This window comes from Oryzias latipes, chromosome 11 (assembly GCF_053564925.1).
Source record: "Oryzias latipes strain Hd-rR chromosome 11, Olatipes_Hd-rR_3.1".
In the NCBI taxonomy this organism is placed as follows: Eukaryota; Metazoa; Chordata; class Actinopteri; order Beloniformes; family Adrianichthyidae; genus Oryzias; species Oryzias latipes.
In genome coordinates this window covers 14,932,492-14,944,900 of record NC_136247.1, presented here as the reverse complement: position 1 = coordinate 14,944,900, position 12,409 = coordinate 14,932,492, and the positions used below count along the sequence as shown (strand labels likewise).

Below are 12,409 nucleotides of genomic sequence, written 5' to 3'. Positions count from 1 at the left end.
CAAAGCCAGATGTGAAAAATATCCAGTTAATTACTCCAAACTCTTCTCTGCTCTCCAGACATAAAATATGGACTAATACGTCTCATGATTTCATTTGTGGAATAACTAAACTACATTTGTTGGTAAAAATAAACAAGTATTACATATAAGAACACAATGTAATATAATGTATCTTTAAATGTTGTTAGAGAGATTAAGAGTGCTAACTTTTTCAGAATATGCTCATAAACATACAAATAGGAAAACCGATCGAGGGAACTTTAATGTCTTTTTAAGTGTGGAGTTTATGTCACGGCAGAATGACTTGTTCTGCCTTTGCTCCAGTTTGCTTTCCCTGAAGGATCGTTCCAGGCACCCGGTCTGACCAATTCAGAGCTAAATGCTAGTGTCCCACATTGGTCCGGACCAAGAGTGCAGGTGTGAACACACTCATGCTAACTCTGGTCTAAGCTAAACAAAAAATAATTATATGACCAATATTACTTAAAAGTAACAACAAAAACGTGTAGACTTTAAAGATAAAATATAAATCTCTAAAGTCTCTTGGGGAAGAAATTCTGTAGATTTTTAAAAGTTATAAAAATAGCTCACTATAAGTTGGTAAACCTCTGTTTTAGCACACTTTTATTTCAAGAGACTTTTCTCCATAATGATTTTTTTAAAATAAACTTCATCCACTGCTGCCTGATAAAAACAGAAAAAGACATTTTGTTTTTTACATTTTGTTTGCATGTGAAAATTAGGGAATCAACTTAGTTGTGTTTGATCGTCCATTTTATCAAGCACATTAATTACAATGTTGTAATTTAAAGCCAAGAAAAAGCTTTTGTAAACAAAACAACTAACACATGTATTATTTTTAGACCCACAAGAAGAGCTTTGAGTTTTCTGTAAAGCTTCAATAATTTGCAAGTTGATGCTGTCATTGTGCTGTTTTTCTAAAGCTTTTGAATTTTGAATTTGAATAATTCCTATTAAATTAAACACGGGATCAAATAGATACTCAAGACGCTTGTTTTGTCTAAAAAAAGGTCACACTTTTGGTGACCAAAAAACACGTACGAGTTTGGATCCTCCCTCTGCTTCAGCCTGGGGGTGGAGGTGAGGACAGACCACTCTGGGACAAAAGTCGCTTCTGCAGCAGACACCCTAGCGTCAGACGGTGTGGAAGCGTTGAGGGGTATAACTGAGCCCTGACAGCAGCAGCAGCAGCAGCGTGACACGCTCCCAGCTGCAGGGTGACTAGAGCACTTAGAGGACACCTTGGGCGTTTGCACTGCTGCAGAATGCTGATTTATGTCGGACAGATTCCTGACTGAGGAGCAACGCCACTGAGCTCAGCCACAGCAGCAAGATGACTGTAAGTTCAAGCAGAGGCAGGGATTCCCTCACTGCTGCAAAACTGGCATGATTTTGACTCGCTGATATGTCAAAATTCACATTTCTTACATCACATTTGGGACATGACACTTTTAAAAATAGTGAAACTTTTTTTTGTAACAACAAATGACATTTTTAATTACATATTTGTAATTTGAGTCCTTTAACATAATCAAAAACATTAGTACTTTCTAAGGCATGCAGGGAAACTTCTCTTTATGCTCTTTTGAAACTAATCAAACCATTTGTGCACAACATAATCCAGTGTCAGAATAAAAACTATTAGTGGACACCAACCCCCCAAAATGACCTCGTTCCACATACTGTAAATCGTTTCTATCCGACAACATTCTGAACACCCCATTATACAAAAAAATGGCAATTTCCTTACTATTATATGACTATCTTTGCAAAGCATATTTTACAAGTGTTGATGCCCCGTGTTACTAAAGTAAGATGACCACAGGACAAGACTGTGGCTGTAATCCCATATGCTGAGCTTTCAGAAGTTTAAGGACACTAATAGTACATCTAAGTCCCACTTTGACTCTGTGAAGTGGTCTCTGTGTAGCAGAAAACATGTTCACACTCTGAGAGGTAAACATGTTGTGATTGTCATACACATTTTTTCCTTTTTACAGCTCTATTGAGCCCACAGTAATGAGATTGTATGAATGACTTTGGTGACTTAAAATATGGGGAAGTAATCAAATAATCAGATACACTAATATTATCCTTCTTCAATTGTTCCTTCATTCTGCAGGCTAGGATCATAATTTAGAGCAAAAAATTATACAATGCAACAGGAAATTTTATTTAGTAGAGTTCTATAGACTAACAAACGGTATGGAAGCAATACATTTAGAGTGAAAAAAGAAACAGAGGACTATGTATTTTCTTGCTGAGTGAAACCAAACAGGATAGTTCTGCCTCAGCTGGAATATTGTTGCATAAATGTTCTTATATTAAAAAAAAAGCTTGTTGTTTGAAGTTAAAATCAACTGTACAATACAGTGCAGGTAGTATTTTACTTAAAAACCAAAAACTATAACAACAAAAAAAATAAAATTCAGAAATTTCAATCAATGCTATTTAATTATTGCTGCATAATGAAAAAGGTGTCCTGTTCTCGACACTTTCAGCGTAAAAAAGTTAGTTTTATTTGTAATAAATGTTCCACTGATATAGAAATGCTCAGAGAAAAAGTCATTTAATGTGTACTAAATATTAATTCAGTGGACAGGTGGTGCAAACTCAGTCCAAATACGTGTGACTCATTGTTTTCTATGCTGTTTGTGTGAACTAGACTTTACTGTAGACCTGCACTTAAGTTCATTGATGAGCTGTGAACCCTCCTCCTCAATACCTCAACACCCCACCATCCTCTGTTTTGGCTGGACACCCTGAAACCTAATCCTAAGAAGCTCCCAAGGGTGCCAGCTGTAGTGGAAGCATCAACAGACAAAACCCGGGGATGAGCTTGAAAGGATTTCACCAAGCTATTAACAGACTTGTTTGTACTCCTGGATTAGTGTTGTCAGTGTTACCATGGCAGCCATCGTTGCCACAACGGTTGGATTTGCTTCAACGAGGAAAAACAGAGATTAATAATCTGATTACTATGCCATCCCTCCGGAGACTATCATTAAAGCATTCAGAGCAAATAAAAGTCTTCAAATTCATGTTCAATTCTAAAGAAAACTTGAATCTTCAATGTTTTATTGAGTGTCATTTGGCGTATTTTCAGTGCTGTCTTGGATGAAGGTGCTCATTTACATCACATTTTCATCAAACCAAAAAGCCCCTCACACCACTAATTTATCATTACTGGTACAAAAAAGGCGATTAATAATGGAGCTGCCCAGCCGCAGTGTGTTGATACGAGCTCAGCTGAGAAAAAGGAAAACGTCCATGGATCTATTTGTGGATGCATCAGAATGGAGCGGAGCAGGGAGCTTGTGGCCTGGCCAGTGTATTTTCAAAGTCACAAATGAGCTCTTTTTCAGACTGCATTTTATTGTCTGCTCCTGATTCACAATTCTTTGAATGAAGAAATACTCAGAAATGCAATTTTCTGTTTAATTTTCTAAATATATGTCTTCCATTAGAGTCGGTCTTTATATAAATTCCAATTTCCAGTCATAGTCTGAATTAAAGCATGACCCTTGCCAGCCTGGATAGTCATTTTTTGATATTTTTTTTATGGATACATCAACAACAGCTGGAAAGAAAATGTTCAACTCTTTACATTTCATTTTAATAGCTTATGTGCCTAACTCATGTTTGCCTGCATGTCCAGGCTGCTGCAGAGCTCCTAGAGGAGATGTGCCACCTGACGGCTCAGTCTCTAACAGCGATGGACACGTCTGAACACTTCCAGCTCCTGAAGCCGCTGGGAGAGGGCTCCTACGGGAAAGTTACTCTGGCTGTACACAGGAAAAGAGGTACAGAAGTTCAGATGCTTTTAAACCCTCAAAACAGAGAAAAGGATGAATGGCGATCTTTTTCTGCAGGTACGCCAATGGCGTTGAAGTTCTTCCCTCGTAAGTCCACGTCGCTTTTCTCATTTCTGAGGGAGTACAACGTCTCTCTGTCGTTCTGCACTCATCCCTCCCTGACCAGAGCTCTGGGAATCGTTTACTTCACCCCTTCACACTACGTGTTTGCTCAACAGGCCAGCCTCTTTGGAGACCTCTATGACGTCATCCTGCCTGAGGTACAAACGCATTTTAGCTCAAAGGTGACATGGACAGAGGAATTTTTCATGACATGAACGTTGTGAGTTCTTCAGCTTGGCATGGAGGAGGACTGCTGTCAGCGGGTGGTGTCCCAGCTGTGTGGGGGTCTCTCCCACCTCCACTCCCTTGGTTTCGTCCACAGAGATCTCAAACCGGAGAATGTCTTCCTCTGTGACTCCGCCTGCCGATGGGTCAAGTTGGGAGACTTTGGCATGGTCAGAACAAAAACATTCTTTACATAATATTTAAAAAAACATTCACATTTTGTTTGTTTTTAGCTCATTTAGTATAAATGAACATTTGAATGCGTACAGTTGGAGATTCTGCCTTTAACTTGGCATTGACTCATTGTTTTGTGTCATGAAACTTTTCAAATCTTTTCAAAATAGTCTGTTTCTGTTGCTTTTTAGACCAACCATTAAGGACACCATAAAAGAAGGAAAATAAAAATATATATGAGAATAAAGTTGTAAAAGTATGAAGCTCACTGAGACGACCAATGTTGTAATATTGGGCTATATAAATACAATTGAATGAATTTAATTAAAACTCTTAGAAAAAAGTCAAAATCTTACGAGACCAAAGTCATACAACTTTTATAAAAAAAAAGTCATGATTTTGCATCTAGCTTTTATAATGTTTCAACAAAAACATTTGAAGAGTTTAATTGATGTTGACAATTTAGAGAAATCAGATGGACATCGCACTGCATAAGGATCTCGCTTAAAACTCAATTTTGTTCCTCCATTCAAATTACAACTTTATTTAAAAAAGCAAGACTATTTCTTTTTAAAATGTTGACCTTTTTGCCATAATTTACAGGTTTTTTCTCATATAGTTTTTTTCTTTTTCTTTAATGGTGGCACCACTGTATATTTAGCCATTAATTGACCACTTCAGCTTTTATCAGCACAATATAGCTTCTGTTGTATATTTTTTCAGCGAAACTAGCAAGTTAAAGCTCTAACGTCTACCGCAATACTCCGTAACAGTCTGATATCATTATTGATACTATATTTATTATGTCTGAATGTAAACGGCTGGCCCGGGACCAGAGAGCCTAATTTTGTTTTATCATGATAAAATGACAATAAAGTTTCCTGATCCTGATCCTGATCCTGATCCTGATCCATCTACCATTTAATTAGTGTGCAGTCATAAATTCTTTAACAGAAAACAGCTTTACAGCTTTTAGCTTAAGGTGTTTTGCTGTTTTAGCCTTTTCAGCCAATTTAGCTTCAAGGTTTTGAATTTGAATTATTTTTAGTGCAGAGGGCTAAAAATGGTAAATATATATATATTTTTAAAGTATTCAGAGTTTCCAAAAATAATGTGTAATGTTGGAGCGAAATACTATACATTACTACCATGTGACTTCCAAACAAAAAAGTTAATCAGTGTTTAAATAAAAAGTAAAAAAAACACATCCTTAATAGAATGAAGTGACTGAATAGTTTTAACCGCAGGTCAAAGCCAAAGGAACCAGAGTCCCGGAGGTTTGGTACAGCTCTCCTTACTGCACACCTGAGGCTGAAGTTGCTCGAGGAAACAAGGACAGCTGGGAAAGCATAAACAACGGGAATGATGGTTTGATGGAGAAAAATGAAAACAGAAAGAGAGTTTGGGTCTCTGTGGAGCCCAGCACAGACAGCTGGGCGCTGGGGATTCTGACCTATGCCATGCTCACTGGCAGCCACCCCTGGGAAGAAACCGCAAATCACTGTCACTCATACCAGAAGTATCGTGAGTGGTTTGAACAAGCAAAAGACTCCAGGGATGAAGAGGATGTGAGGGCAGAACCTCAAACAGAACCGGACAATCAGGAGTCAAAAGACTGCCCGGCTTTGGCGCCTCAGTTCGCATGTTTCACCCAGTTGGCCTGCTCCTTCTTCCAGTCGCTCCTCGATCCGAGGCCGCAGCTTCGCGGGCGTCCAGAGGAAGCTCTGAGGTTCCTTGGAGGAGATTGGATGAAGGCAAAAGAGAAGATGAGGTTGGAGGAGGAGAGGAAGAGGAGTACTAAAAAGGGAGCAATCAGTTCTGTGAAAGAGGAGGAAGTTAGAGGAGAACGTTAGAATAAAGAAAAGAAACAATAAAACCAAAAAAGACTTCTGACTCCCTATGAACTTTGTGCTGATTATTAATAAAACATATTTTTGGTATTAATATTTTTGGTATTTCACAAAGTTTAGTTTTTAGAGATTTTTTTAATTGTTTTTTTTTTAATTGATTTTTACAGTAAGGTTTACAATTCCAGACCCTCTTTATCAGTAAGCCTTGATCTTGCCCTTAACACTTTTAGCTGAATTTTGGAAGCAAGCAAGAAATAAATAATCTAACCTGAACCGCCTGGTGGGGATCAAGTAACATCAATTATTGAACTTTCAGATTCTTGATTGGTTTAAGAAATCCTGAAAAACCCAAGAACAATTTTCTTCTGGGTTTTTAAAGTTCAATTTACTTTTTTATCTCTCTTTATTTATGGCAACAGCAATTAACATACAAAAATGAAATGAAATCAGACAAAAAACAACAATAGAATAAAACAATTAAAACTAAATAAATACATGAAACAGTGGCCAAATTTGACCCAGTGGGTTTTCTGGGGTTACATGTAATATTTTAACTTCCAAGCAGGAATGTTGGAGACCAGACATTAGACACAGGACACAATTAGGGCAAATTAACAGATTTAATCACATTTTACTCTCAGAAAATGGTGCTTAGCATTGTACATCAGCATGGGCCAAGCAAACACACACAAAAACAAAATGGTTTCCAAATCCTGGACGTTCTGAAAATAGGCATAAAAACATCCAGAGAAAGCTAACTGTTGACAAGTTGACATTTAGACAGTCACAAGATTTTACCCTCAATAGTGTTGTTAGCAGGTATAAAAATGAAAAAGAAAAGGTTTTAGAAACCAGATCAAGAATTATTTTAAATTAATTAATTAATATTTATTGTTTTTTTATTGTTCTTTTTTTATCTTTCCTTTTTGTTGTAAATTTAAAAGATTTATTGTGTTATAAACCCTCTAGTGGCCACTTGTTGAACTGACCTGGCTCCAGTTAGAATTTTTTTTTTTAACCTGCTTCAAACAGGAAGTCACAGTGTTTGACTCTTGGTATAAAAAAACAGACGCTGGGCGTGTTTTAACAACTGCCAGGTGAGCTGGTTACACCTGTTTAACCATTTTTGGACTGACCAGAGGCAGTCGAAGCTTTTCAAAACACATCCAGGTCATTTTTAACACAGATTTGTCTGATAGCTGAACACAAAACAGAAAACAAAAAGTACTTCTTAAAGCATGTTGGTCTTTCAAAAAAAAAGGTTTGGTGAGTTATTTTAACGCTTTACTGGTTAACAGTCCATCCCAGCCAATCACCAACAATCACAGTTGTGAAGCAAAAAAATCTGGAGAAAAATCTTCACAAGAAAAAGATTTTGGGAGTTTTTTATGGTTAGCTGATATTTGTAACCATACTACCATTAAAAACAGACACATCTACAAAAAGCGTATTTTTAAAACTGTGGATTTAGAGTGATTTCACCTACATTTTCTTTAAATCAAAATAATACTTGTAATGGTTACATTTTAAAGTTTGATTTGGAAATAAGTTCTGTTAAGACTGCAATTCTGCTGTGTCGTCATCTTTGCTGCTGTGGTCATCCCACTGCAGCAATATTTGGGAAAAGACTTGAGAGGGTCACGTTAGGTCATAAGTGTTCACAGCAGCAAACACGTCTGAGGTCCAGTCCAGCTCATCTCTGCTGCTATAAAGCACTAAAACACTGCAGTCACTGAAGTAAAGAGGAAATTTGAATGTAGAGTATGTTTTCTATACTATACTTAATTTTCCATTGGCACCAACTTTCAGTATCAGAGACATTTTAGCCACAAACAGTCTTTTCTTGTGTGGGAAGGAGTCAGCAGAAAATTCAGTGCAGTTGGAGGGAGAACAGGAGCCGGGCCAGACCACAGAATGCTGAACTGATGCTCGCGGTGAGGTCAACACAAAAACAAGAACAGCTGCTCAGGCCTCATAGCAGAGGCGTCCAAACCATTTTTATAATCTGACAAAGAATTGGGACCAAAGTAAGGCAGTTGTTGTTCATTCATATTTTTGTAGCACTGCAGCATGTTTGCTGCAAACCACTATTGAGATTATTTCATTTCCATCATACAGGAGGATATTATAAGCCTCTGAAATTATTTGCAGCCTTTTGTCGCCTAAATTTTTTACGTGATTCTTCCTAATTAGTTTGATGTTTGTTTATGTAAAACTGCTAAATTGCACTATTTTTCTCAAAATGACTTACAGTACAGAACAAAAGTTTGGACAGGACTTTTGGTCTTTACTGTACATTCAAACAATTACCAACTGAGTTAAAAAGTAATGAAGTTAAAGTTTATTTGGATCTTAAACTTAACATTTTTACTACTTTTAAACAGAAAACTTTAACCAAAAAGGACTGGGCTGAAACACCATATTTATTTAAACCTATCCAAGGATACTATTCACACAGAATCAAAACTAAACATTTCACAAATATGTTTTGTTTACATACTAATAATGTGCATATACACAAGTATATACAGTACATGTTCAGTAATACTTGTATACATTTCTCCAGCACTGACCAGTTAGTTGACATTTTAAAGGTAATTATTTTTTTACAATATGAAATAATTGAATATCTTTAAGTCAATAATTTCAAAGTTTTGTTCCAAAAACAGAAATATAGCTCCACATTACATTTGTTCTTGTTCTGCATGAATTAAGCATAAATATAACTCTCAAATTATAATGTGTTTCTTTTTTTTTTCTAAATGACTGCACTCTCCAGGGCAAACTACTTTTAAAGGCACTAAACACAATTTCCAACAATATTACATGTGCAAACTCTACATAGTTTAATGCATTTTTTTAATAGTTTATTTGTAGATTCAGAAAAAGCAACTTTGTTAATTCTTCTGATTGCTCTTTTTTGAAGAATAAATATTGGATCAATACCTGAAGGTTTACCCTGAGATTTGGAATTAGCACATGTTCATGTATTAAGATGTTTTTTTTTTGGGTCCTATTTGGTTACTAAGTTATTTAAATGCTAATTCTTCTATGGAGATCACTATTTGACCAAACTTTGCATAAAAGTTCGAGAAGGAGGGACTAAGGGCGCGGATGCCAAGTTATGTTTAGTTTGTTTAGTTTAGTTTAGCAATCAGCTATTGTATGTTATGACTGATTTTAATGTACAATTACTGGTGTGAAGCTTGTAGAGACAACTGTGTTGAAATATTGGGCTACATAAAATAAAATTGAATTGAATTCAGATTGAAAATCTGTGTGGAGGAATTTATGGCATATATTGATGATTGGGGCTTTTGTGTAGCTTTGATGTTAAGGTTATTTATTTAAGTCTTGTTTCTAAAATGCCGAAAATTAAGACGTACAGTGGTATGAGAAAGTTTGGGCACCCCTGATAATTTTTCAGGATTTTTCTTCATAAATCCTTGGTTTTTTGGATCATCAATTTCAGTTAAATATATCAAATAGCAGATGAACACAGTGATATTTGAGAAGTGAAATGAAGTTTATTGGATTTAAAGAAACTGTGCAATCATTACTTAAACAAAAATAGGCAGGTGCCACTTTTCTGCACCTCAGTTCCTTTGTTTTTCTGCATACTTGAGTCACTTGACCTTGTTTCCACATTATATTTTTGGCTGCAACCCTTCCATGAAGGAACCTGACTTGTCTGGACTGCTTTGAAAAATGTTTGTCTTGGAGAAACCCTGTCTTTCATAGACAGTGAGTAGAGTAAGACTTTGGTTTCCTACTTAGTTTTAAGCCTTTTCCACAGCTATTTCTCTTTCAGTTCATGACTGGGTTTCCACCTGCGTGACATACATGATCATCAGCACCCGTTTGGTATATTTGGTTAATCAAACCTCTAACTGTAACCCTAAAAAAGTCCTTTAATTTTTCAAGTTTAAAAGTCAAAATATGAATATTGATTTAATTTAGATGTTTCTTTTGTTGCTCATTTTTGTACAGGGCTGCACTGAAAATAACAACTAAAATGCTGATTTTGCAACATTAAATCTGACGTGGACTACGCTAAGTAAGCTGAGGGATTTTGGGCAGATTTAGGTTCCACCAACCTCTTGGTCTGCCTGTGTAGAGATACAACTGTAACCTTCACACATCAACCAACATCCATGATTTTTACACCGACTCCACATACACACACACACACACACCCCCCACTGAGAAACATAAAATCATCCCCATTAAGGCACAGGCTCAAGTTGCCCTTCAAAATAAAATGTGATCATGAATGACTCTAACCTTTGACCTTTCTAGTTTATGTCCTCATTGCTCTTGCTGCTCCTCCAAACTGACAGCTTTATGACGTTTCTGACCCAACAGCGAGAGACTTGACCTAAAAGGAATTGAGATATCATCTTCAAGGATGAACACCTTCTAGATACTTCACAAACTACAAGGAGCCAGAAGTCATGAATTAACAGGCTCGTTATAGGAAGACAGTTTGATGCTTCATCAGACTCACAAGCCCCGAGTACAAAACGGTTGGGGACTGGAGGTGGACTGTGGCCCAGCGTCTGAGAACTAATCTGATCCAAACTCCCCTCCTGACATTTCACCCGATATCTCTGCAGTATTTGCTACGTGACTGGAATATACTTGGACCGTGACAGCAAGTGGGATATTATTGTGAAATGAAATGATAAATTAGCTCAATTCAGTTATCATACAAGTGGAATAAACAAAGAACATAGATGTTTGAGCTGTGAATTTGGTGAAAATATCTGCATCTGTTGCTCGGATGAGTAACTTTAGAATTCCCAAAGATGGAAATACGGATAAGGAAAAACTAGGTGGATGACCGCTCCACATCTTGAAGCATTAGCCTGGCTACAGCTGCTCCATTTGCAGTTGTGAAACCATAAAAAAATGAACGTTTTGATTCATCAGAGGTGCAGATTGCAGTTTAGCACGCAAGCTGTATTATGGTGCCATTCAAGTTCAGTTGTAAAGCGTACAGACACCTTTTTGAAGCTGCACTTTTGATCAAACATTAATAAAGGTGCAGGTCTGCTCTGCAGCAACCACATACAATAATCTGAAGTAAATGTTCCAGTTTCCCTTAAGAGTCATTATTTAAACTCGTCAAGGTCACTTTGCATGATAACTGAATTCTGTAACGTCCAGATATTTGTCACCTCTTTGCTTCTTGATAGTTTGTCATGTGAACTCTGTTTTTTGAGGCTGCCTCTGGACTTCTGTATTTGCCTCATCTGTTTCCATCAAGTTACGTTCACATCATCCTTGGCGATTGGCGTTTAAGCGACCACATTCAATAAAAAGTCTATGTAAACGTGAGTACACATACATTTCGGGCTTCCACGTTTAAAAATCTTGCGTTCACATGACGCTACACAGGCTTCTATTACCATTTTCAGGATCTACATACAAAATTGGCAGACATTGAACATATGTTTAAAATGAAACCTCAATCAGGGATTTGGATTTGGTATTAACGGATGGTTGGCTTTTAATTCACGGAAGTGCCAAACATTTATACATTGATCATGGAGGAGAAATTAATAATTGCGGTTTGTGCCCGGCTGGAATTTTATGACACCAAGTCTTCATATATCAGAATAGAGAAGTGAAAGAAAAAGCCTGGAGCAAAATTGACCAGATTTGCACCACCTCAACACTTTGCATTAAGCCTCTTCCTACAATAAGCGTGCTAGGAAACAGTAGAAAAACAAAAGAAGAAGCCTGTCCCTGCTTGTGTAGTATGAACACCATGAAGGGAGTTCAGGAACCTGCATTTAGCGCTTTCCTTAAATGTGCATCACATTCCTGGTGAGAACGTTGCATTAGGGGGGATCTTGCTCTTTGAATTTGGTTTTCCAAACTCAGTCCCCTGACCAAATAAAAGGTTGGTCAAACTCATTCAAACTCTCTCATTTTGCTTCCAATATCATTCCAGCAGTTTATTTATTTGTCAGTTTGACATGAAGAGGGTTAGAGCCAACTAAAAGTTCGGCCCAAGCTTTTTGAGGTTGCCAAGGTGCCCAAGTGAGGAGTAAAACTGTTGACGTTTCATTAGGGGTTGACTTGAGGGTACTCTATGTATTTTGTAATGTCTAAGGGTCACATACATGTACAATAAGCCCCAAAACATCGATTCAACTGATTGAGCATGCACTTTGAGCCTCATTTATTAAACTACAATAGAAGTATACTTTTTAA

The 12,409-nt window shown here is 37.0% G+C and overlaps 1 protein-coding gene across 1 annotated transcript; it reads left to right on the top strand.

Moving 5' to 3' along the window:
• Nucleotides 1–1,096: 1,096 nt before the first annotated feature.
• On the top strand, nucleotides 1,097–6,230 carry si:ch211-171h4.3 (serine/threonine-protein kinase SBK1). The gene is made up of 5 exons (XM_004073882.5): nucleotides 1,097–1,360; nucleotides 3,680–3,824; nucleotides 3,894–4,096; nucleotides 4,172–4,333; nucleotides 5,585–6,230. The coding sequence occupies exons 1-5, from the start codon at nucleotides 1,355–1,357 to the stop codon at nucleotides 6,188–6,190; spliced, it is 1,122 nt and encodes a 373-aa protein (XP_004073930.1). The 5' UTR covers nucleotides 1,097–1,354; the 3' UTR covers nucleotides 6,191–6,230.
• Nucleotides 6,231–12,409: the final 6,179 nt, after the last annotated feature.

What these genes read in the sequence shown, in the direction of transcription:
- si:ch211-171h4.3 (XM_004073882.5), top strand. An exon ending in GGCTGTACACAGGAAAAGAG is followed by an intron (nt 3,825 to 3,893) that starts GTACAGAAGTTC and finishes CTTTTTCTGCAG; the next exon opens with GTACGCCAATGGCGTTGAAG. An exon ending in ATGACGTCATCCTGCCTGAG is followed by an intron (nt 4,097 to 4,171) that starts GTACAAACGCAT and finishes TGAGTTCTTCAG; the next exon opens with CTTGGCATGGAGGAGGACTG.